The sequence below is a fragment of the Antennarius striatus genome, chromosome 5 (assembly GCF_040054535.1).
Source record: "Antennarius striatus isolate MH-2024 chromosome 5, ASM4005453v1, whole genome shotgun sequence".
NCBI lineage: Eukaryota > Metazoa > Chordata > Actinopteri > Lophiiformes > Antennariidae > Antennarius > Antennarius striatus.
The window spans coordinates 4,062,902-4,087,500 of record NC_090780.1 but is presented as its reverse complement, the minus strand read 5'-3'; the positions used below and the strand labels follow the sequence as shown (position 1 = coordinate 4,087,500).

At 45.9% G+C, this 24,599-nt stretch overlaps 1 protein-coding gene across 1 annotated transcript in view; it reads right to left on the bottom strand.

Annotated features, from left to right (window-relative positions):
- LOC137594938 (uncharacterized) overlaps nucleotides 1–24,599 on the bottom strand; it is a 27,978-nt gene extending 3,379 nt beyond the window's left edge. Inside the window, exons 1-3 of the mRNA XM_068314639.1 lie at nucleotides 24,512–24,599; nucleotides 872–1,659; nucleotides 658–746 (exon numbers count right to left, since the gene is read on the bottom strand). Of these exons, the coding sequence (XP_068170740.1) occupies nucleotides 658–746; nucleotides 872–1,632 (850 nt within the window). The 5' untranslated portion in view covers nucleotides 1,633–1,659; nucleotides 24,512–24,599. The remainder of the gene's footprint in view (nucleotides 1–657; nucleotides 747–871; nucleotides 1,660–24,511) is intronic.

Here is a 24,599-nt window from a genome sequence, read left to right as displayed (position 1 = left end):
AAAATGATATATTTTGTCCTCTATCCCTTTACTTCTTTTTTTTCCTCCAAACTATCATGTGGGAGGGGGAAATGATTTCTACATGACACTGTGAAAACTATTTTTTTTCTCCATAGTTCCAGTCAGGCCATTATTCCAGACAGGACTGCGATGCTGTATGAACAGCAGATCTTCAACACTCACTAACTCAAACTCCAAAATGGATAAACAGAATTACAAGTAGGAGCAAAAAATGCATTTGATTCAGAAATCACTGATACACAAACTTAAAATATGCAGTTAGTGCAACAAAGTGCTGATGCACATGCAGCAATGGGCTGATAGCATTTCTGTCCTAAACACCAGTCAGTGTCAGCACTCATCCAGATCGGGACGTCTACCTCATAAGTTTGATATTCTATCCTGAAAAACGTGGTGCACACAATTAAATACATGCATTTGAATTTTGAGCAGTCAAATGTGGAAGTGGCAAAAGTGACACAAATTAAAACTTAATTTAAAAAAAAATTAATTCTTCCTGCAAGTATTTCGAAGATAAGGCGTTATAGCATTTCAGTCTGAGGTATTTTTTGCCTGTCACATAAATTAATTATGCAGCATACAAAATATCTTTCCCATGAAGAAAGGATCAGTGGGCTGAGATTCAGGTGCACTCACCCTGATCGTCACAGCAGACCTCCATGGAGTCAGAGGAACAGTCACTGAGGTCATCAAGGAAGACATCTGAATCTTCGTGGACCTGAAATCTACTGGTGCAGATATAAACATTCAATAGATGAAGAAACAAACACACTACATGAACATCTGGGGGTGGGGAAACAACTAGAACACACGATACTGAGCATGAAACAAGGAGAAACACTGCCATCACCTGAACCTGAAGGGAGCAACAGCTGCCATGTTGACTCTTCCTGGCTCACTCCCTCTGCGCGACATGTTGAATGTGTGATGAGAAGATTTGTTTGTAGACCTGCCCCCCGCAGACGTTTGTAGGTCCCATCTGCAGAGGTTCCTGGCCTCTCTTTGGACGTGATCCAGTCCTGCTGAGGACACACCTGATCCTCCATTCCCATTTGCCCCCTTGGTGTTCATCAGACATCCTCCTCTGTGACCAACAGGAACTATAGGAGATGGATGGTGTATGACATCTACCTCAGCTGCATTGTCTACACTCCTCAGACGATATTTTCCGAAGGTCCAGTTTTTGTTGGTGGTTCGTTTTAACTGGAGATTTTGCAATGCCTGGTGGGTCAGAGAGCTGGCTTGTAGGTCTAGAGTGTCTTTGGATCGTGGGATATCTCTCTTTGGTACCTGAGGGCTGCTGTACGCTGAGCAAGTTCCATCAGTTCTTCTGTGTGAATAGACACCAGTTTTTTGATGCAGGAGTTGGTTCCTTAAACCAGTGCCTCTCAGAGGATCTGCAGGACCAGAGGAACCAGAGGATGACGTATAGGAGGGCTGAAATTTGGCAGCCTGCTGGTACTGCAGGGTGGGGTTGGGAAGACCTCCATATTGTTGTTTGGGATCTATTCTGGAGAGAGGCATCACACTGCGGGGTAAAGGCAGACTGGAGCTGACATCAGCATCACTCTGATTCTGAGATGCAACTTTGATTTTCACTCTGCTGCTCATGGCCAGTGAGGGTTACAGAAATTAAGTCTGAAAGAGAAAGCAAGAAAATCAATTTTAGAGCAAGGTCTTGGCCTGATTTATAAAATTGAAAAACAATATTGTCATGGAAATATTTTCCAATACATATCACTTGGGGGAAATAAAATCCACATTTAAAGCTAGTTTTAAATATGATATGTGTTGTTTCTTCCATTTAAAAAAGAGTCACGTTACACTCTAAATTTATACAACACTAGGCAGCTGCTGGTTGGCAGCTAAATTTAAATATACAGATGTGAGTGACGTCAATATTACCATAAACAAGGAAATGAGTGTGTTTTCAAACACTAAAAAGCCAACATGGCAACATCTTTGTCTGGAGTCTCATTGTAAATTCAAGTTTCCCAGATGCTGATTAGAAATACAGCATTTATTCTATGATATTCTCTATAAAGCATGACAATCCCTCCAGTAAAAAAAAAATAAAAAATTTAAAAATGCATCAACAGGTGTGCATTCCAAGGTGTCAGCCTGACACAGGGGAGGTTTTTACCCTGCACTGAGTCAAAATGTGGGTGTCAGTGAATGTGAAGACACAAGAAGTATCAATTACAACATCAACATATCCTAAAGGTCTGAGATTTTTATCAAGTCAGCAGCTCAGATTCCTAAAATGAAGAAAGGGAGTGAAACTCGACAACATATTATGTTTAGGGGGATTTTTGGGGACGTTCTGAAGTGGAGAAACGGCCAAAAAAAATCTTGAGGTTGGATTAGATATTGAAGGAACCAAAACATGTCTAAAAAACTATGAATCTATGTCAAAAGTACATTTAAAACAGTCAACTGCCCAAATCAAATTCAAAGAGTCAGTTGTATTGAAAATGACACCATATGTTTCAACAGCTTTGCCTAATGTATTCCTGGTCCTGAGGCCGTGGCCTCCAGTTTGAGACGTGCTGATGAAGCCAGGGACAGACTGACACCACTTGGCACATGCAGCAGGAGAAAGGCTCCTTTCAGGCTATGCCAACAATGTCTGCCCCCCCCCCCCCCATCCTGCAGACACCTTTCCCTCCATAGATAGAATGGTGGGGTCTTTGTCAGTCCTCCAACACTGCCCCTTCATCCATTCATCCTGTCATCCAGTGCTGATTTATGAAACGGGCAAGATGTCCAACATCTGAAGTGTTTGTTAATCTTTACAAGACCAATGATCAAAGGTAACTCGTCCACACCTTTTACATTCTTTTACATGTTTTTTGTTGGAAACATACTAATGGACAGGAAATTGTATGTCTTTGTCTCTGGCTTTCATCACACATGAGCCTTGTTACATATATGCAATGGAAATATGACATGTTGGCCTGGTGTAAAATGAAGAGTCCCAGAGTCAAAATGTTCTACATAAATCTGAAAGTTGTTTTTTTTATAATGTGATATTTGAACATAATTTTGTCAACAACAAAAAAAAATTTTGAAGCGTGCTTTGGCTTTTAGACCAGAGACATTGTAGACACAAAGATTAGAATTATCAGTAATAAAAGAATTGTCTTTAATTTGAAGTTAAAAACACAAATTGTGATTTGATTCACATTTCACATCACATGAATCCACATTCAGAAGTACAATTGAATTAAGTTATTACTCAATTATCTTTGACATTTTTTAAATAAACCACAAAATGTATAATACTAATCCAGTTCAGGTTTGTGATATTGGATGTTTAAAGTTTTTAAGCAAACAATGGGGTTTTTTTGTTCATCAAATATTACCATATCTTATTAAAATAATGAGCTAATTCCTGTCTAGTCGGTTCATGTGACAACTTGTTGCTGGTGAAAGATGAGCCGTCCTCTGTGTTCTGCTTTTTCTACTGCAGGGAGAGTGAAAACGTCTACAATTCTGAGCTGCATTTATAAATGAGTGACTAACTGCTTCTTTTTAATCATAAATGATATTTGGTGATAACTACACAAAAATCTACAGGATCACAAGTGTCCCTCTCAGCCTTCTTTTCTTCATGCCTAATTTACTAAGTGAAGTGAAACCTGTAGACAACCTGATGTGCATTACAAATACCGCTTCACACAGCCACAAAAAAACACATGCTCACTAATGTAAATAAGACAAACAAACACATTTAGGTCTTAACCTTACAACACGGTTGAAATCAAACTCACAACGTTAATACACAACTGTGATTAACAATGGATTTTATGTTTTTCAGAATTTTAATATGTCAATACTTTTGCTAATAAACAATGTATTATATATCTGTAAGTGATATAAACATGTCAATACTTTTGCTATCTTTTAAATAAAACTTGGAATCATTATTGTCAACATTATTTGCTCGTTCCATAAATGATGTTATTCCACTGAATGCTGTTAAAATATTATATTGAATTACGTTGAAAATGCAGCATAAAACGAATCATAAATGTTTTCTAAATGGAACCTGACACCATTAGATGAGAGAGGAGGTGTTTGTCTTACCTGAAGAAAAATAAATGTTCAGTCTTCAACACAGAGAACAGAACAAAGACAGTGTGTTGCGGTGTAGAACAAAACGCTCTCGATGCAGACAAGCTACATTTAACAGCATGCTACAGCTTACAGTAATGCAATTTAGGTCCATGTGCTGCTTCAGATGAATGACTTGAATCAATACTGAATGGTGGGAGAGAAAAAAAATGATGGGAACCTGCATGCTTTCACATCTCCACACACACTCTTGTGTGATTCTCATGCACACAAAAGGATTTCACCAGTTATGACCAGATGAGTCAGTGACTCATGCTTAAATCATTCTCTGGTGACATCATGTTTGGTGCTCCCCAGGGATTCATGTTTTTGTGACACCTTAAATGAGTCTTTGTGCTCACTTCTAAATTACCATCATTGAAGCGTTCAGCCGGTAGTAAGATGAACTAAAACTGCCCCAGTCCTGTGATCAGCCATAGGGCTGGACTAAAGCTCCTCATACAGACTAACATCACGTTCATTTAGGATCACTTTCTCCCTGTAAAATCTCTAATCTCCAGTGCCGACGGGTCTGATACGGCAAAACAGAAAAGCCTGTTTTCTCAAAGCTTTGGATCTACTTTAGAAAGAGAAATGATGATAATCCTCATTCTGTCTGGGTTTATGATGACTTTCATAATAATTGCTCTGTGCCAAATCTCAGGCATCACCTTATAAAACAGAGAATAGTTTCTTTCATCTGCAGATACTTTGCAGAGTTTAATGTGGCCCAGATGCTACAGATATTTGATGCTCCAGTTTCACTCCATTGCATTCGAGCGCCGACAGACTCGAACAATTGCATCATTATCTACATAATTAAATTTCTCAAGATAGTCGTACTATTTGGTTTTATATGAGGCCTGATCTACTTTTTATATATAGCACCAAGTCCCAGATTCCTGATTCACTCCACTTCCTCCTGAGTCCTTTGCTTTGTCGGGACGATGTGTGGGAAAAACAGAGACTGAGGTAGTCTAATATTGTATCAACAAACGCACACATGCACAGAGAGAGCACACATTAACGCACACACACACACACATGAGAAGGAGATAAGTGGACAGGAATGAGGCATGGCTCCTTTTACATTTAGCTAAAGGCACACCAGTCTAGACTTTGTGTTTTCATTGTTTGACAGCTAAAAAGGTACAGTTTACTTTCACCCTCTGGTATCACAGTTACTCTAATATATATATATATATATATATATATATATATATATATATATATACTACCAGATTTTTCAGCTAATTTTAATTTACATGTATGAGCAAAAATTTATGTTAATAATGGAATAACATTGAATTAATTTTGTTAATTTCTTTTAACATAAATGTGAAATTTTTCACATTTTAAAGAGAACAAATAGTTCAACTAAAATATGTTTAGATAGATCACTGACTGTTGCTGCATCCAGTTGCATGTCCCTGCAACTGAATTAAATTTGTTTCCCATTGCATTAAGTCCATCTTTGATAATCATAACTCTCTCCCTTTTCCATCACACATCGTAATAAAATTACAGCTCAGTGCTTCAGCACTCCCCTGTACTCTGCATCTGCTACAGAAAAGACACGGGCGCTATCTAGACCATGCTTCCTGTCCCATCCAGAAATGTTACTTCATCCATTTGTTGTCATATTTTGATGATCACCAGAGATTACCATTAAACACTGACATATTGTCTTTTTCATTAAAGCCTGCTGTGTCTTTTGTGGTGTGAGAGATTAGCGCCAGTGTTTCGTGGGTGAATTAATCTGTTGGCCCACAACAGATGTTTATCCCTTTTTAGCCACTTTGAGTGATTAACCGTGGTCAGTAATGTAAAGACATTATCCACACTCTACAGGGCTTCTGCTTCAGGCAGCTGTGTCATGGTAGCACCTTTTAAAAATGTTTTAAAAAAGAAAAAAAAATCTCTTCAGCAAGTTATCTTTAAAAGTAGCATCTTTATTGGATAATTGCTGAAGCACCCACTATGACTTGATGCATGAGAGCTGAACGACTCTCATTTTACTCCAACAACCTATAAATGAGGCCAATATGACTGGGTTTCAATGACCCCAGTTACGTCCCAACAACCTCGAGTACTCCCACTAGATTAAATATCTGGAACTCCCCACCTGCCCTTCAGAACTTGGAAGAGAAATCCAATGTCTTCAGGCTTGTCCTTCAAGTTTATTCAACACAGAGATCTACCATGACTTAGTAGATTAACATTTATAGAAAACAGTAAATGTAAGTCTGTAAGTCTGGAGCACAGACATAAAGACTGCAGAATGTGAGCAGCTTTACGTTTCACTGTATCTGGTTGGCAAGAGCAATTCTGGCAAGAATTTTCTGCTAGTATCCTTCTTCTTCTTCTTCTCCTTTCAGCTTTTCCCTTCAGGGGTCGCCACAGTGAATCAGTTGCCTCCATCTAACCCTGTCTTCTGTATCCTCTTCTCTTACACCAACTACCTTCATTTCCTCCTTCACTACATCCATAAACGTCCTCTTTGTTCTTCCTCTAGGCCTCCTGCCTGGAAGTTCAAAACTCAGCATCCTTCTACCAATATATTCACTATCTCTCCTCTGGACATGTCCAAACCATCTCAGTCTGGCCTCTCTGATTTGTCCCCAAAACTGCTAACATGTGCTGTCCGTCTGAAGGACTCATTCCTGATCCTATCAATCCTGGTCACTCCCAAAGAGAACCTCAGCATCTTCATCTCTGCTACCTCGAGCTCTGTCTCCTGTCTTTTCCTCAGCGACACTGTCTCTAGACCAAACAACACCGCTGGTCTCATTCACACACATGTACTCTGTCTTACTACACCTAAGCTGCATTCCTCTCCGTTCCAGGACAAACCTCTACCTCTCTAGCTTCTCCTCCACCTGTTCCCTGTTCTCACTGCAGATCACAATGTCATCTGCAAACATCATAGTCCATGGAGATTCCTATCTGACCTCGTCTGTCAGCCTGTCCATCATCATAGCGAACAAGAAGGGGCTCAGAGCTGATCCCTGATGCAGTCCCACCTCCACCTTGAACTCCTCTGTCACACCTACAGCACACCTCACCACTGTCTTACAGTCCTCATACATGTCCTGCACTGCTCTAACATACTTCTCTGCCACTCCAGACCTCCTCATACAATGCCACAGTTCCTCTCAGAGCACCCTGTCATAAGCTTTCTCCAGATCTACAAAAACACAATGCAGCTCCCTCTGGCCTTCTCTGTACTTCTCTATCAACATCTTCAAAGCAAATACTGCATCTGTAGTACTCTTTTTTGTCATAAAACCATTCTGCTGCACACAAATGCTCATTTCTGCCCTTAGTCTAGCTTCAACTACTCTTTCCCATAACTTCATTGTAGGGCTCATCAGCTTTATTCCTCTGTAGTTGCCACAACTCTGCACATCTCCCTTGTTCTTAAAAATGGGCACCAGCACACTTCTCCATTCCTCAGGCATCTTTTCACTATCTAAGATCCTGTTGAACAGCCCAGTCAGAAACTCTACTGCCACCTCTCCTAGACACTTCCATACCTCCACAGGTATATCATCAGGATCGACTGCCTTTCCACTCTTCATCCTCTTCAATGCCCTCCTCACTTCATCCTGACTAATCTTTGCTACATCCTGGTCCACTACAGTCACCTCTTCTAGTCTTTGTTCTCTCTCATTTTCCACGTTCATCAACTCTTTAAAGTACTCTTTCCATCTTCCCATCACACTACTGGCACCTGTCAATAGACTTCCATCCCTATCCTTAATCACCCTAACCTGCTGCACGTCCTTCCCATCTCTGTCTATCTGTGTTGCCAACCTGTACAGATCAGTCTCTCCCTCCTTACTGTCCAACCTAGCATACAAGTCATCATAAGCCCCTTGTTTGGCCTTTGCTACCTTTACCTTCACCTTACGCTGCATCTCCTTGTACTCCTGTCTACTCTCCTCAGTCCTCTCAGTGTCCCACTTCTTCTTAGCTAATATCTTTCTCTGTATACACTCCTGTACCTCCTCATTCCACCACCAAGTCTCCTTATCTACTTTCCCTCCAGATGACACACCAAATACCATCCTACCTGTTTCCCTGATCACATTAGCTGTAGTTTTCCAGTCATCTGGAAGCACCTCCTGGCCTCCCAGAACCTGTCTTAACTCCTTCCTAAAAGTCATGCAAAACTTCCTTTTTCAGCTTCCACCATTTCGTCTTCTGCTCTGCCTTTGCCCTCCTCATCTTCCTCACCACCAGAGTCATCCTACACACCGCCATCCTATGCTGTTTAGCCACACCCTCGCCTACCACGACTTTGCAGTCACTGACCTCCTTCAGATTACACCATCTACACAAGATGTAGTCCACATGTGTGCTCCTACCTCCACTCTTATCGGTCACCCTATGTTCCTGCCTCTTCTGGAAGAAAGTATTCACGAGCCATTTCCATCCTTTTTGTAAAGTCAACTACCATCTGTCATTCATGCGTTCCTCTCCTGGATACCAAACCTGTCCATCACTTCCTCATCACCTCTGTTTCCTGCACCATGTCCATTAAAGTCTGCACCAATGACAACTCTCTGACTTCTAGGTATGCTCTGCATCACTTCATCAAAGTCCAACCACAATTTCTCCTTCTCCTCCAGCGCACATTCTAGCAGTGGAGCATACCCACTAACAACATTGAACATCACACCTTCGATTTCTAGCTTCAGACTCATCACTCTATCTGACAGTCTTTTCACCTCCAGGACATTCCTAACAAATACTTCCTTCAAGATAACTCCTACACCATTTATTTTCCTATCTACACCATGATGGAACAACTTGAACCCTGCTCCTAAACGTCTAGCCTTGCTACCTTTCCACCTGGTCTCCTGGACACACAGTATATCTACCTTCCTCCTCTGCATCATGTCAACCAACTCTCTACCTTTTCTTGTCATAGTTCCAACATTCAACGTCCCTACTCTCAGTCCTATACTCTTAGCGTTCTCTTCTCTCTCTACCTACAAACACACTTTCCTCCTCTCCTTCTTCGACCAACAGTAGTCCAATTTCCACCGGCACCCTGTAGGTCAACAGCATCAATCATTAAATGCTGTTACTACTGGATAATTTATGGGTAGTAGAAATGCTAATAAAAAAAGAGTAGTTAGATATTTACAAATAGTTACAGACATTTACACTGTATCACAAGCAACAGGGCACATCATTGTGCAAAATTTAAATGTTTTAATGTGCACAAAATGTTATGTCTGAAAGGTGTAAATGTGTATATGTGTCATTTCTTCCAGAGCAGGACCCTAAGCCAGGTCACAACTGGACCTCATTGGCCAAATTAGCTCTCTTCCCATGGTCAAAGCAGGACCCTCACATATAATATAACATACTACACATCTCATGAAGAACAAGATTTTTGTGTTTTTCTTTTCAAGCGGGCCAAATCACTTACATTAAAAATAAACAAATGAAAATTGCTCCTGTGATTAGATTTTTTAATAAACCATGTAATTTGCTATGGCCAAAGGTTTTGAACAAGTCTGATTCTTCTGTGTGGCTATAGCGTGCACATCTGATGATCTGCTCACAGTTGTCTGCAGTGTTCTCAGGAAGCTTGTTTCTCAGTTTCCCACAGTGTGTGTTTGCCCACAGGAAAAATTAGAGGGAACATTGAGCCCCACGTGAAACTGTAGGCCTGCAGGCAAACAAGGGCCTTTCCTTTCAAACACAATTCATTGAACTGTTAATCGACCCTTAGCCAGAAGGAGAGGAACTAACTTGAGGAAATATCTTGAATAGTTGGATGTAAACCTGATTATATATGGATCACAGTGGTGCCACTAAGCTTGGTTTTAACATAGTTCAACCGAAATGGAGCAACTAAATGTCTTCTCCCTCCATCTGTCAGCAGAATTTACATCAGACCATTTGGAAGAAAACGTTTTTGGGGTTTTTTTATCCAACACAGTTAGTTTAGGTACACAAAGGCATGCTTATTGTTTATAACAGTTATTAAATTTACTTGAGTAACTAATGTACAAAGTTCAAGAGCCACTTCTGCACATATTACTGTTGGAATACATGTTGAATAACATTATTTCAGTATGTTATATGTGGATTGTTCTCAGGCAGATTCATCCTTCATTTCCTGTGATTCGAACTTTAGTAGAGAAGTTTAGGAACTTCTACGCTTCTGTACACACAAAAAGCATTTAACAGTATAGGTTGAATATGCCATTGCATATTAACCGAAATAAATATTAAGCAAGTAATGGACAAACATCATAATATTCATCATAATAAAGTAATAAACTGGGTTTTTCCATGAATGTTGTATTTAATCAATCACAGACCAAACTGACTCGTGACTTGAACTTGGAAAACAGGCAAAGTAGGAAGTACAACTGAACAAGCATCACTGGTCTGCATTCTGACTTAAACCATAAAGAAGAAAAGACAAACCTCTGATATACGTAAACAAACCACAAGAAGGTTAAGTCGTCATCACATAATCTTCTGTATCCAGTTTGGTTTTCAGTTTGACCTCATTACCAGAAAATGAGCGAATGTTTAACTAAGAACACACAATCAGCTGCTCACACTCACATCTATATCAGACTTCCACTATGACATATGAAGATCACACAATTAGTGTATTGTCTATGTAAATTCTACCACATGTTCTGACAGCCATATGGTTTCATCTGCGCAAGCGCGAGCAGGCTGCAGTTTCCTTTGCTCAGAGCGAGTTTGTTATGCATAATTTTGCGTTTTTTTCTATGTTTCTGCGTGTATTTTTTTTTTAACGTAAATTTAGATAATGTATAGCAATATGCAAGTGTACTCCAGGGAGGAGTTGATGTCTCTGAGGGTCAAAGGAGACCCAGCAACACGCGATCTCATCCCCGCTGAGCTCCAACGGAGATATCGCGGATGCCGAGCGGGTCGCGTTGAAAGGACTAGACTAACGGCTAGAGCCGCTAACCGGAGGAGAGTCAAGCCCTCCCGTCCTCTCCGTCATCATGGGGAACGTGAACTCGCTACCGAACAAGTTGGACGAACTGACGGCGCTGTGCAGGACTGAACAGCGCTACCGGGAGACCAGCTTGTTGGTGTTCTCAGAGACGTGGCTAACTGGCGACGTGCCAGACGCTAACGTCGGACTAACTGGCTTCTCCTCCGTATGAGCGGACCGGGACACGAACACCGCCGGTAAGAAGAAAGGAGGTGGATTAATCATCTATACCAACGATAGATGGTGCCATCCAGGACATGTGACGGTGAAATTGACGCTGTGCAACCGCGATCTGGAGCTAACAGCTGTTAGCATCAGACCCTACTACCTGGCGCGTGAATTTTCACACGTCATTGTCCTCGCCGTCTACATCCCTCCACGGGCGGACCCTGAGACTACACGAGAGACCATCTGTGGGACCACCTCTGCTCTTCGGACCCAGCACCCGGAGGCGCTCGTCATTATCACCGGTGACTTTAATCACGTCACCTTGGACTCATCTCTCCCCACAATGGTCCAGTGTGTAGACTGTCCCATATGGAAGAACAGAACCATCGATCTGTTCTACGCTAATGCTAAGGAGGCATACACCGTCACCCCCGTCCCTCCACTAGGTAAATCAGATCATAACCTAGTGTACCTACAGCCCACCTACATCCTGCTGGTGAAACGGCTGCCAGCAACAACACGACAGGTCAGGAGATGGTCCCCGGAAGCAGAGGAGATGCTGAGGGCCTGCTTCCAGACCACCGACTGGGATGTTATTGTGGGCTCACATGGGGAGGACATTGAGAGGGGGCAGCTCAGTGTTTTACAGACAATCAGGACAATCAGGTGTTACCCCAACAACAAACCATGGGTAACCAAGGAAGTCAAGGCTGTCCTGAACAGGAAGAAGCGGGCGTTCAGGAGCAAGAATGAGGAGGAGATGAGGAAGGCCCAGCAGGAGGTGAGACTCTGCCTGAGGGAAGCCAAGGAGGCGTACAGGAGGAAGCTGGAGAAGCAGCTGGGACGCAACCAGGTGCGGGAGGTCTGGAATGGGATGAAAACCATCACCGGACACGGGAAAGGGCGCAGCACTGTGGAGGGGAATATTGAACGAGCGAATGAACTAAACAGCTTTTTCAATCAGTTCAGCTCCCCCACCAATCCCGGCTCCTCGTCCCAGGCCTCTTCCGGTCGTGCAAACCGCTCCACTTATGCTCCCTCCTCCTGTGCTTCCTCTCCTTCCACCCCTGCCACTTCTCCCGAGCCCACACCAAGAACTGCGAAGCTCAACGGCCCCACCTCAACCACTGGACTTCCAACCTCGCCACAACCTCCTGCTCCCACCACCACAGAGACCGTCATCACTGCAGACCTGGTGACGACAACGCTGAGGAGGCTCCGTCCCTACAAGGCGGCTGGACCAGATAAGGTCTCCCCAAGACTCCTCCTAGCCTGTGCTTCGGAACTAGGGGACCCCCTGCAACAATTGTTCAACCTCAGTCTGCGGCTGGGGAGGGTCCCGTCACTGTGGAAGACCTACTGCAGTGTCCCTGTACCCAAGAAAGGACGCCCTACTGAGCTCAACGACCACCGGCCGGTCGCTCTTACCTCCCACGTAATGAAGACCCTAGAGCGACTGGTCCTGGAGCTCATGCATCCACAGGTGCAGGGTGCTATGGACCCTCTCCAGTTCGCCTATCAGGCCAAGGTTGGGGTTGACGACGCTGTCTTGTACCTCCTCCACCGCATACTCTCCTACCTGGACGCCGGGGGCTGTGCCGTCAGAGTGCTCTTCTTCGACTTTTCAAGTGCCTTCAACACCATCGAGCCCCGGCTCCTGCAGGATAAACTGACCTCCATGGCTGTGGACCCTTACCTCGTGAGCTGGATTACGGACTACCTAACGGACAGACCCCACTACGTCCGTATGGGGGACTGTTCGTCTTCTATGGTGACCAGCAGCACGGGGGCACCACAGGGGACCGTTCTATCCCCCATTCTCTTCACCCTCTACACATTAGACTTCAAGCACAACTCGGATACATGCCACATACAGAAGTACTCCGATGACACCGCGATAGTAGCATGTATCCGGGAGGGTGATGAGGGGGGGTACAGGGCATTGGTGGCTGACTTCGTGGAGTGGTGCCAACAGAACCAGCTCCAGCTCAACATCTCCAAGACAAAGGAGATGGTTCTGGATTTCCGGCGGGCACCTCCCTCTCCACAGCCAGTGATCATCAAAGGCAGTGAGGTGGAAGTGGTAGAAAACTATAAGTACCTGGGACTGCAGCTAGACAGCAGACTGGACTGGTCACTCAACTCGAACTGTGTGTACAAGAAGGGGCAGAGCAGGATGTACTTCCTGAGGAGGCTGGCCTCCTTCAACATCTGTCCTAAGCTCCTTCTCATGTTCTATCAGTCCGTAGTCTCCAGTGTGCTGTCATACGCCATTGTGTGTTGGGGTGGGGGGGCCAGGAAAAGAGATATGGACCGTCTGAACAGACTCATCCGCAGAGCGGGCTCAGTGGTCGGGCTGAGCCTGGACTCTGTGGATATGCTTCTGGAGAGCAGGACCATGTCTAAAATTAAGGCTATCATGAACAACACCAGGCACCCCCTACACACCACCTTCTCCCAGCAGAGAAGCACCTTCAGCGGCAGACTGCTGTCACACAGCGCCTCCACAGAGAGGCTGAGGTCCTCCTTCGTGCCCTGTGCCATCAGGGGGTACAATGACTCTCTCAGGAGGAGCGGGGAGGAGGTGGCGAGGTCAGCACGGGGTTGAATGGATTTAATTTAATTTGATTTTAATTTCATTTCATTTTATACTGTTTTATATATATATATATAATTTTTAAAAAACATTTATACTGTTTTATACTGTTTCATATTTTAATTCAATTTTATACTGTTTATATTTTAATTTTATACTGTTTATATTTTAATACTGTCATATTTTTTTAAATTTTATACCGTTTATATTTCAATTTTATACTGTTTATATTTTAGTTATAGTTTAGTATATAAGTCCTGTTAGTGCTGCATGTGTCTGTTAGTGTAGTGTATGTCTTGTGGTATGTCCTGTGATGTCAGTGTTTCTTTTTCTCCTGGTGTTTATCCAGTATTATTTGTTATGTAATGCCTGAGCAGTGGATATATACAATTTCCTCCGGGATTAATAAAGTATCTATCTATCTGTCTATCTATCCATCCATCCATCCATCCATCCATCCATCCATATATATATATATATATATATATATATATATATATATATATATATATATATATATATATATATATATATATATATATATATATATATATATATATATATATATATATATATATATATATATATATATATATATATATAGTCACAGTCCCTGCCTCTCATTCCCCTCCTGTCACACTGCTGTAGCATTTTTCCACTCTCCCTCCCTCTGCTCCACTCTAATTGCCGGCCACATCTACTGCACCAGCCCACTCTGCTCACCTGCTGCAGATCACTGCAATCAGGCCTGCATATGGTCTCTCCAGCACCTTCACTCCTTGCCAGGTTGTTCTTCAGCGTCATGTGAGACTTTCCAGCATTCATTCCCTGTCTGATCTCCCGGTGTCGACTCTGCCTGTCCCTGACCTGCCATCCTCGTCTGCCTCCCTGTAAACTCACCTGCCTTCTGTCCCTGACCTCGTGCTCTGCCTCAGCGTCTCTGGTATCTGCCTGCTCGTCTGGTTTTGACTCCTCCACCTGGCCTCGTCTCCTCTCCTGCCTCCTCCCCAAAAGTACCTCTGTCTTCGCTGACTGCTCACCTGGCTACGACCCCCCCGCCTGTCTGCGACCTCTCTTCAGCTCACTCCAAGTCAGCCTCACACCACATGCAGCCAGCTCTCCAGAATGCAGAGCATCCTGCTCGTCTTCTTGGTAATAATAAGGGCATTACCAACTGTTCCTGTGAGCCTGTGTACTGCATTTGGGTCCAAACCACACCCGTTTCAGTACAATCTGGCCAGAAATGGACCCAGCAGACACCAGTTCCCCTCAGTCTCGCCTAGACTGGGTGGAGGGAATGCTTCAGCAGCATGAGGCTCTGTTAGCCTCCAACGCGGTGGAGGCTCGTCAGTCAGCGTCATCCCTGGAACGAGCGCTAACCTCGCTAGCCACCCAGGTACAGCAGATGGCAGCTTCCATGGTGCAACATGGTGCTTCTGTCCCAGTTCCAGCCCCTCCTGTTCCCACCCCTGGGCCAGCATCAAGCTCCACATCTGAGCCCCGGGTGGGGGCGCCAGAGCGCTACGATGGGGATCGTGAGGGTTTCAATCCTTTTTTGACGAACTGCTCAATCCTGTTTGCCCTGCAACCCCATACCTTTGCCACAGAGGGGGCTAGAGTCGCCTTCGCCATCAATCACCTCACTGGTAGAGCACGTCTGTGGGGGACGGCAGAGTGGGAGAGAGGCACACCTGCCTGTGCCACGTTCCAAGCCTTCTCTTAGGAGCTTCGCAAGGTGTTCGGACCCGTTTCCCTGTGTCCTGATGCAGCAGGGGGACTCATGAGTCAGAGGCAGGGGGATCGGACAGTTTCTGATTACGCCATAGACTTCAGAGCCCGGGATCGTCTCAGTGGCTGGAATGCTGCTGCCTTCCTAAACGGACTGGCTTCTTACGTGAAGGATGAGCTTGTTCCGTTCGACCTCCCCAATTCCCTGGATGGACTCATTGAGCTGACTAGGAGGCTGGACAGGCAGATACAGGTGAGGAGGAGGGAACAACGCTGTGAGAGAGGTGATCGACGGCCTTCTACCCGTTCACATAGTGTCCCAGCCACTCCTGTCCCCCCATCTGAACCTATACACGGGGGGGTGGAGCCCATGCAGGTGGGGCGAACCAGCCTTACACCGGAGGAATGAGAACGACGACGCCGGGGAAATCTCTGCCTCTACTGTGGCCAAGATGGCCATTTTGTCTCCCGGTGTCCAGCAAAAGGGAAGGGCTCATCATTAGAAGGGGGCATTATGCTGAGCCGGTCCCAGAACTCTGCCCCTAGCCCACGACCTCTCTTTCACATCCAGCTCCTGTTGGTAGGGGGGTCCCACACCCTCGCCACCTTCATCGACTCTGGGGCAGACGTCAACCTGATGGACAAGGAACTCGCCCGTCAACTGGACATCAGCCGACATCCTCTCCCTCGCCCCATGCCGGCCAGCGCTCTGGACAGTCATTTCCTGGGAACTGTCACCCATCAGACTGCCCCCATCTCTATGCTCCTGTCCAGCACACACCATGAAACTATCCGGTTTCATATGCTGAGGTCTCCCAATCTTCCCCTCACCCTCGGCTACCCCTGGCTTCGACGCCACAACCCCCATATAGACTTATCCACGGGGTCCATCCTGGGATGGAGTCCCTCCTGTCAGCAGATCTGCCTCAGACCGGCTGGGGCCCCCACGCCGTCTGCCAGCCCCTGTCCCATCCCTGATCTCTCCATGTTGCCCTCTGACTACCACGACTTCCGGGAGGTGTTCAGTAAGGCAAGGGCCACCTCTTTACCCCCACATCGGCCCTACGACTGCGCCATCGACCTCCTTCCCGGCTCTATACCCCGTAAGGGCCGCCTGTACTTGCTGTCCGCACCTGAAAGGGAGGCCATGGAGACCTACATCAGTGATGCCCTGGCTGCCGGAATCATTCGACCCTCCTCGTCACCTGCTGGTGCAGGTTTTTTCTTCGTCGACAAGAAGGATGGGTCTCTGAGGCCGTGCATCGACTACCGCGGTCTGAACGACATCACGGTGAGCCCTTATCAACGATGTGCTGAGAGACATGCTCAACAAGTTTGTGTTCGTGTACCTAGATGATATCCTGATCTTCTCCCGGTCCAAGCAGGAACATATTCTCCACGTCCAGACGGTGCTGCAATGCCTCCTAGAGAGCTCCCTGTATGTCAAGGCCGAGAAGTGTGAGTTCCATGCCTCCTCTGTCTCCTTCCTGAGTTACATCATTGGCCGGGACTGCATGGAGATAGGCCCCGCAAAGGTCTCGGCTGTCACCTCCTGGCCTGTCCCTGACTCTCACAAGCAGCTACAGCGCTTTTTGGGATTCACCAACTTCTACAGGAGGTTCATCCAGGGCTACAGCACGGTGGCAGCACCTCTCACTGCCCTCACCTCCTCCAAGGTCCCTTTTCGCTGGACTTCGGCCGCTGAGGAGGCGTTCCAGCTCCTGAAACGGCGTTTCTCCTCGGCCCCCATTCTCCTGATCCCTGACCCCAAGAGACAGTTCGTCACGGAAGTCGACGCCTCTGATGTGGGGGTAGGGGCCGTGCTCTCTCAGTGTTTTGCCAAGGACCACAAACTACACCCTTGTGCCTTCTTCTCCAGGCGTCTGTCCCCAGCGGAGATGAATTATGACATCGGGAACCGAGAACTATTGGTGGTGAAGCTGGCTCTGGAGGAGTGGCGCCACTGGTTGGAGGGAACCAAGACCCCTTCCTCGTCTGGACCGACCACAAGAATCTGGTGTACATCCGCTCAGCCAAGAGACTGAACTCCCGTCAGGCCCGGTGGGCTCTGTTCTTCGCCAGATTCAGTTTTACCCTCTCCTACTGGCCAGGCTCCCACAACGTAAGACCTGACACCCTGTCCCAACAATTCATGGTTGGGGAGGAGTGCCCCTCCAGTCCGGACAACATCCTTCCCGCTTCTCATCTGGTGGCCGCTCTCACCTGGGAGGTGGAGGAGCGGGTGAGAGCTGCATTGGAGGGCCAGCCAGGGCCCAGCTCCTGCCCCCAAGACCGCCTATTCATTCCCCAGCAGCTAAGGTCTGAGGTTCTGCAGTGGGCCCACGCTTCTCGACTCACCTGTCATCTCAGAATACTCCGCATCAAGGAGGTTCTGCAGCGGCAGTTCTGGTGGGCCTCCATGGATGATGACATCAGAGACTTTGTGAACGCATGCCCAGTCTGCAATCAGAACAAGGCTCCGAGCCGGGCTCCCGCCAGGCACCTGCACCCTCTGCCTGTGCCCCACCGACCCTTGTCCCACATCTCCTTAGACTTCGTCACGAGGCTGCCACTGTCAGGAGTTAACACCACCATCCTGACAGTAGTGGACCGGTTCACTAAGATGGCTCATTTCATGCCCCTGGCCAAGCTTCCCTCAGCCAAAGAAACAGCAGAACTGGTCCTGCAGCATGTGTTCCGGCTCCATGGCCTCCCATCCGACGTGGTCATAGACCAAGGCCCCCAGTTCATCTCTGCTTTCTCGATAGAATTCTGCCGCCTCCTGGGAGCCTCCACCAGCCTGTCCTCCGGGTTTCATCCTCAATCCAACGGCCAGTCCGAGAGGATGAACCAGGAGATGGAGACGGCACTCCGCTACATGGCCTCCAAACACCCTGCCTCCTGGTCCACTCAACTGCTGTGGGTGGAATACGCCCACAACACCCTCATCAGCTCTGCCACCGGCCTATCCCCATTTCAGTGCGCCTATGGCTACCAACCTCCCTGTTTCCTGCACAGGAGAAAGAGACTGTCTGCCCCTCTGTGGAGGCCTTCATTCGCCGTTGCCGCCGGACCTGGACGCAGGCTCGGACGGCTCTCCTACGAGCCACTGACCGGTACACGACGGCCGCCAACCCCCCCCCCCCCTACTAGGTGGGACAGAAAGAGTGGCTGTCAACCCGAGACCTTCCTCTGAGGGTTGAGTCAAAGAAATTGGCCCCCAAGTTTATTGGGCTCAAGTTGGCCCACACCATGCGGATTCATCCAACCTTCCATGTCTCCTGGATCAAGCCATTCCTGGAGAGTCCTCTGCAACCTGCCACCCTGCCACCTACGCCTCCTCGCTTCAGAGACGGGGCCCCTGCTTACACAGTGCACCGTCTGCTGTGCTCTCGTCGCCGTTGGATAGGCCTACAATAGCTCGACTCATTTCATCGTTTCATCGCCTGCACCCCGACCAGCCTTCCAACAACATCTCGGAACGAGGGGGTCCCATCGCCAACACTCAGTCTCCTCCTGCATCTGGGGCTTCTGCATCTGAAGGGGATGACGTCAGCTCAGTCTCCGAGGGGGACAGTTTTCTGTAAGCGGACGAGGGTACTGGGACGGAGGCCTCTGGAGAAATTCTAGCCCTCCACCAGGCCCCCTCCGCCCACCCAGCTCCTCTGCGGCAGTTTGGGACATCGGGAGCCGTCCTTTGAGGGAGGGGGGGGGGGTTCTGTCACAGTCCCTGCCTTTCATTCCCCTCCTGTCACACTGCTGCAGTATTTTTCCACTCTCCCTCCCTCTACTCCACTCTCCCTGCTGGCCACGCCTATTGCACCAGCCCACTCTGCTCACCTGCTGCAGATCACTGCAATCAGGCCTGCATATGGTCTCTCCAGCACCTTCACTCCTTGCCAGATTGTTCTTCAGCGTCAGGCGAGACTTCCCAGCATTTATTCCCTGTCTGATCTCCCGGTGTCGACTCTGCCTGTCCCTGACCTGCCATCCTCGTCTGCCTCCCGGTAAACTCACCTGCCTTCTGTCCCTGACCTCGTGCTCTGCCTCAGCGTCTCTGGTATCTGCCTGCTCGTCTGGTTTTGACTCCTCCGTCTGGCCTCGTCTCCTCTCCTGCCTCCTCCCCAACGGTACCTCTGTCTTCGCTGACTGCTCACCTGGCTACGACCCACCCCACCCCCCCGCCTATCTCAGACCTCTCTTCAGCTCACTCCTCGTCGGCCTCACAGCACGTGCAGCCAGAGCGTCCTGCTCGTCTTCTTGGTGATAATAAAGGTCATTACCAACTGTTCCTGTGCTCCTGTGTACTGCATTTGGGTCCAAACCACACCCGTTTCACATATCCTATGAAAGGATTTAAATCTAGACACTGTCTGCTCCTGCGTCTACAGTATCACCAGACGTCTGTGTTATTCCATCAATGTCTGAATTGTCAGCTTGTGTTCACTTGTGGGCTGAGCCGCACAGAAATGTCACTTCTCCAGGGGGGGCAGTGCTGTCACTCAGAGCTTGTCAGGATGCTCTAATGACATAAATCATAACCTCAAGACTTAAACCAAACTTTTCCTCGAAGCTGCTGTTGTTCATGTTATATAATTCGATCTGTCTACATCCAAAACAAGAAGATGGCACAAATTATTATTATTATTACATAACGACTAAAGACGTCGACAATCAGTAAAATCTAACTCTTGACAATATGCATTGTTCTTATTTAAAAGCTGTTGTCTTTAGCACCCGTTACAGCTGCTGCATCAAAATGAAAAGACCTTCCTCATGAGAGTGAGGGACGCACTTCATGGCACGTTTCACCTCCAACAAAGTTTTGTTCTGCACACTCGGTATTATATAACAACTTTATGTGGAGCACATAAAATATAGATCAGGTTGTCTGAGGCCAGCACAAAAATCATTTTGGGTTAGCAATGTGGAACACGTTGTCTGCTGGAGCGTGTCTGTGGACCAAACATCCCAACCCGGACAAACTGCACACACTCATCAAAACTCTGAGACGTGGCATTTGTGACGAGGCAAAGATCATCGTCTTCAACATGATGCTCTCTGGAATTCAAATCAACCACCATGATATACAGTAACTGTGTGTGTGTGTGTGTGTGTGTGTGTGTGTGTGTGTGTGTGTGTGCGCGCGCGCATGTGCGCACGTGCTATAATGTTAGAATCATTATAGTTTTTCGATGATGAGTGGAAATTGAAATTAGGTATGGATTTACTGTCCAGCACATGTGACCACATTGCTTACAGGGGAAAACCTTTGAAAAAGCGATGAGGAGGAAGTTACAAGGCTTCAGCTTTATGTATGTCGGGGTTTTAAAAGGCTCTTGGACACAGTTCAGACCATAAAGAGGAAAGTAAATTATGCCCTCAGCAGCATCATAATGGATGTCGCCTCACCGCAGGACACTATTTCTGTCATTTCAAACCATAATCCAGAGTGACATCAAATTTTGTCTAAATGTGTAGCAAGTTGCACACAAGAAAGATCTGTTTTATTGGCAACAACATCACCTAACATTAGCGGTATTCACAGAGCCATGCATGGAGTCTCTAGGATTGAATTACTCTGTGGGCTGTATGTTTTTGCATTAGTGCATCTTAAGGGCAGGTTATGAAACAACAAACTGTCATGTATGTAAAGTTACACAACAATGTGAAAACTCTTGTGGATTGTGTGCAATACAGACTGGCACAACATTCTAATGTCCGTGTTTTTCAGATGTTAAAATGATCCTCAGCCTCAGCTGCACTTGTTTTAGTGTCATTTAGCATTCTATCTCACTACGACAGACGACACGGTAATCTGTCAAACATCCGAATTGAAAGAACTGTGAGAGAGCTCATGATATTCTTTAAATGGATTGCTTTGTTACCAAATTCAGTTTACACATTTAGCAACAATAGCATTTATTCAGTGTTGTGTTTCTGGCCAGTCAACTATTCCCACTCTCTTTTTGTATTCTTGTCTCAAACAAACTCTGTAGGAAATATTTTGAGCTTTATCTTCTAAATATTTAATTGTTCACTAGTCAGCTTTAATTTGATGCTGGGTATGTAACAAAGAGTGTTTTGTAAAAAAAATAAAATAAATAAGGACAATGACAAGCTACACTGATAAAATCTTTAACACGTATATCAAACATCAGTGACTCTGTCCAATATATCTCCCTGTAGATCGAGGAAAGGAGAAGTGTGAGCCTGATGTAGCTGTAGCTTATAGCAAACACTGGAATGAGTCAGCAGTACATCCCAGGCAATTACTGAACACACAACTGTGCTCCAGACGGGATGATAAAAAGTCTGGGACAGGACCCCAGACTTTGCAAGAATTAGAACAGCAGCTTGTCTGTGTCCAGTTTCCGTCTGCTCTGCAGTCACACACACATGGCAGGAGCCACGGGACGCTGGAGGTTTAAAGGACTGTGTCTGATTACTGATTGCTCACACGCTAAACACAACAACAAGACGATCAGGCAGAATTAATAGAGCAATGTCTAATAAACTCAGATTAAGTAAATCTAATTGTGATTGGTCGTGATTCCTGCTATGGGTCAATTATCGTTTGTGTATCCACAGTATTTAGTAAGGAACTTACCTGAAAGGATGCTGAGAAAAGTTGGTGATGTGACGAGAACAAGGAAAGCTAGATCACTAAATCGTGAGCCCCCAAGCTGAGTGATGGCCACTACCTTCAGTCCATCTCTGTCATGCTCCAGCTGTGCTAATGCAGCTCCATCCCATAGATAGAAACCGAGATGTGAGTCCAAACAGCATCCAGCTCAGACATCATTGAGGACCAAAGCATCACCAGCTCTGTACAACAGCTGGATCAAAGCGAGGCTGTTCACTTCCTGCTTGCATAATACCCTACACAGGACCTCTGCAGCAGTCGGTGCCTGTGGATCAGACTACTCAGCCAGCAGGGGTTCTCTCCCTCCCTCACTTGCAGATGAACCTGGAAAGGTTCCATTCCCCATCTCTCTGAATAGAAGTGCCGTGCCCAGATGGGGGCCCACGTACATGATGGGATCACATAAAAACCACCCCACACTCCACAACACTCTCACTTTCTACCCTGCACAGTCCTGCTCGGCGGGTTGCGTATGCATGTTTTCCGCCCAGTGCTCCATGTCCTGCGTCACAGCCAGAGCCAGTCAGCTGGACTGATTTAAATTGTCACAGCGTGTTTGTAGTCGTCTGCCTACAGGGCACCAGCTCCCTCAGCGGGAATTTGGGCTGACTCAAAGGCGTCAGCGCCTTGGAAAAAAAAATATGAAAGAAGTAGTGACATTAGGACAACATAGACTCACACTCTTTTTTCCTAATATAATCCTTGAGATGGGATTACAAACTGTGACTCAGAAAAACAGCCTGTTTGTTGTGAGGCCAAACATCACAACTCACACAATGAATTTAGAAGGGAGATTTTGCATGTAGGCCAAGGACATGTGGTGGATCAAAACCAACCCTTGTGTGTGCTGGAGGCTGTGGAACAACACACACTGGTGTTGAGACACAAGGCTGCAGATGTGTGGAGGTGGGTCATATTATGTATCATCACATTCGAGGAAACTGCTTTCCGTTGAAGTTAATCGCACTTCATGACGCCTGAAATTCAAAAGAGGAGCTTAAAGACTGGGAGTTTGGAAAAGAGAGGCTTGTATCTGCTGTGTTGAACCACAGACGAGATAAGTGAGGATTACTGTGAAAGGGGCCCAGAAATATTCACAAATGTGAAATAATCTGCAGACTCCTATTACACACATGCTACTTCTGCCTGACCTTGACAGATACAAGCTGTTATCTACATTATTCAATCCTTAATGTGGGCATGAGAACAATAGCAGCTTAATTGACGGTGCTAAGATAAAGAAACACTGGGTTCATGGACACGTACAAATGCTCTTAAAAGTGTAAAAGGGGGGGGTGATATCAAAGTCCTATTTTCCTCATCCTGCAGTCACGGCTCATTAACTGTGTGCTCCACACTCCAGTGGACGCCCGTTCTACTTCAGTTGACAAAACCCTGTCACCTTTAGCATCACCACAGCTCACAGTGAGAACAAGAAAACGACAGCGGGGAAGAGAGAGAGCGAGGGATCAGGGTGTGTCTCAGCATCACTCAACACAGCCTCTGCCTCAATGTGACCTCTGCTGACTCAATCAAGAAACTGCAGCTCATGGCCTGTCATTATGGTCACAGAGCATTCATTCCCTTTAGGTTACAGTCTGTACTAAATGTGATCATCTCATTTCCTCCTGCAACACATCTACTTGTGTTTATTAGATCAACAGGGTTTGTATTTCCACATTCTGATCCATATGAAAGGTTATTTCATAGATTAGTCCAAATAGTTTTCTGTGTTTGTGTCAGGACAGATTGAAAGCTGCTGAAAAAAATAATAATAATTTAATGAATATGATGTATATACATCACATGAGACTACATGTCCTTAGGAAATCTAACAGATCCCACCAAATTTTATTAAATCCTTAAAAAAATTAAATATTCTATAAACTTTTAATATAGCAGAACACCAGTAAAAGAAAAATATTTACACCTGACATTATTAAAACCATAAACACACCGAAAATATCTTAACTGATGACTGAATAAACTACTAATCAACCTCCATTCTACTTATCAATTGTTTTAATGCTAGAGGAAGTTTAAACACTCAAGCAAGGAACACTTTGAATCTGCACCATCTGCCTGCATGGACATATTCAAGCAGAAACAGGACACAACAACATGGAAATCAGCCATAGTGGATTTAACACTAAATACGCTCATGCTTGAAGTCAAATGCAATGACACAGTGAAAGCTAGCGGCTGTGTGAACACATTCAGCAGTACTCACCTCCTCACCTGACAACTTGGCAAATCATCTGTGAAAAATTCTGCCAAAAATGATCCTTTTTAGCAGAGGAGGAGTCCTGGCTTCACAT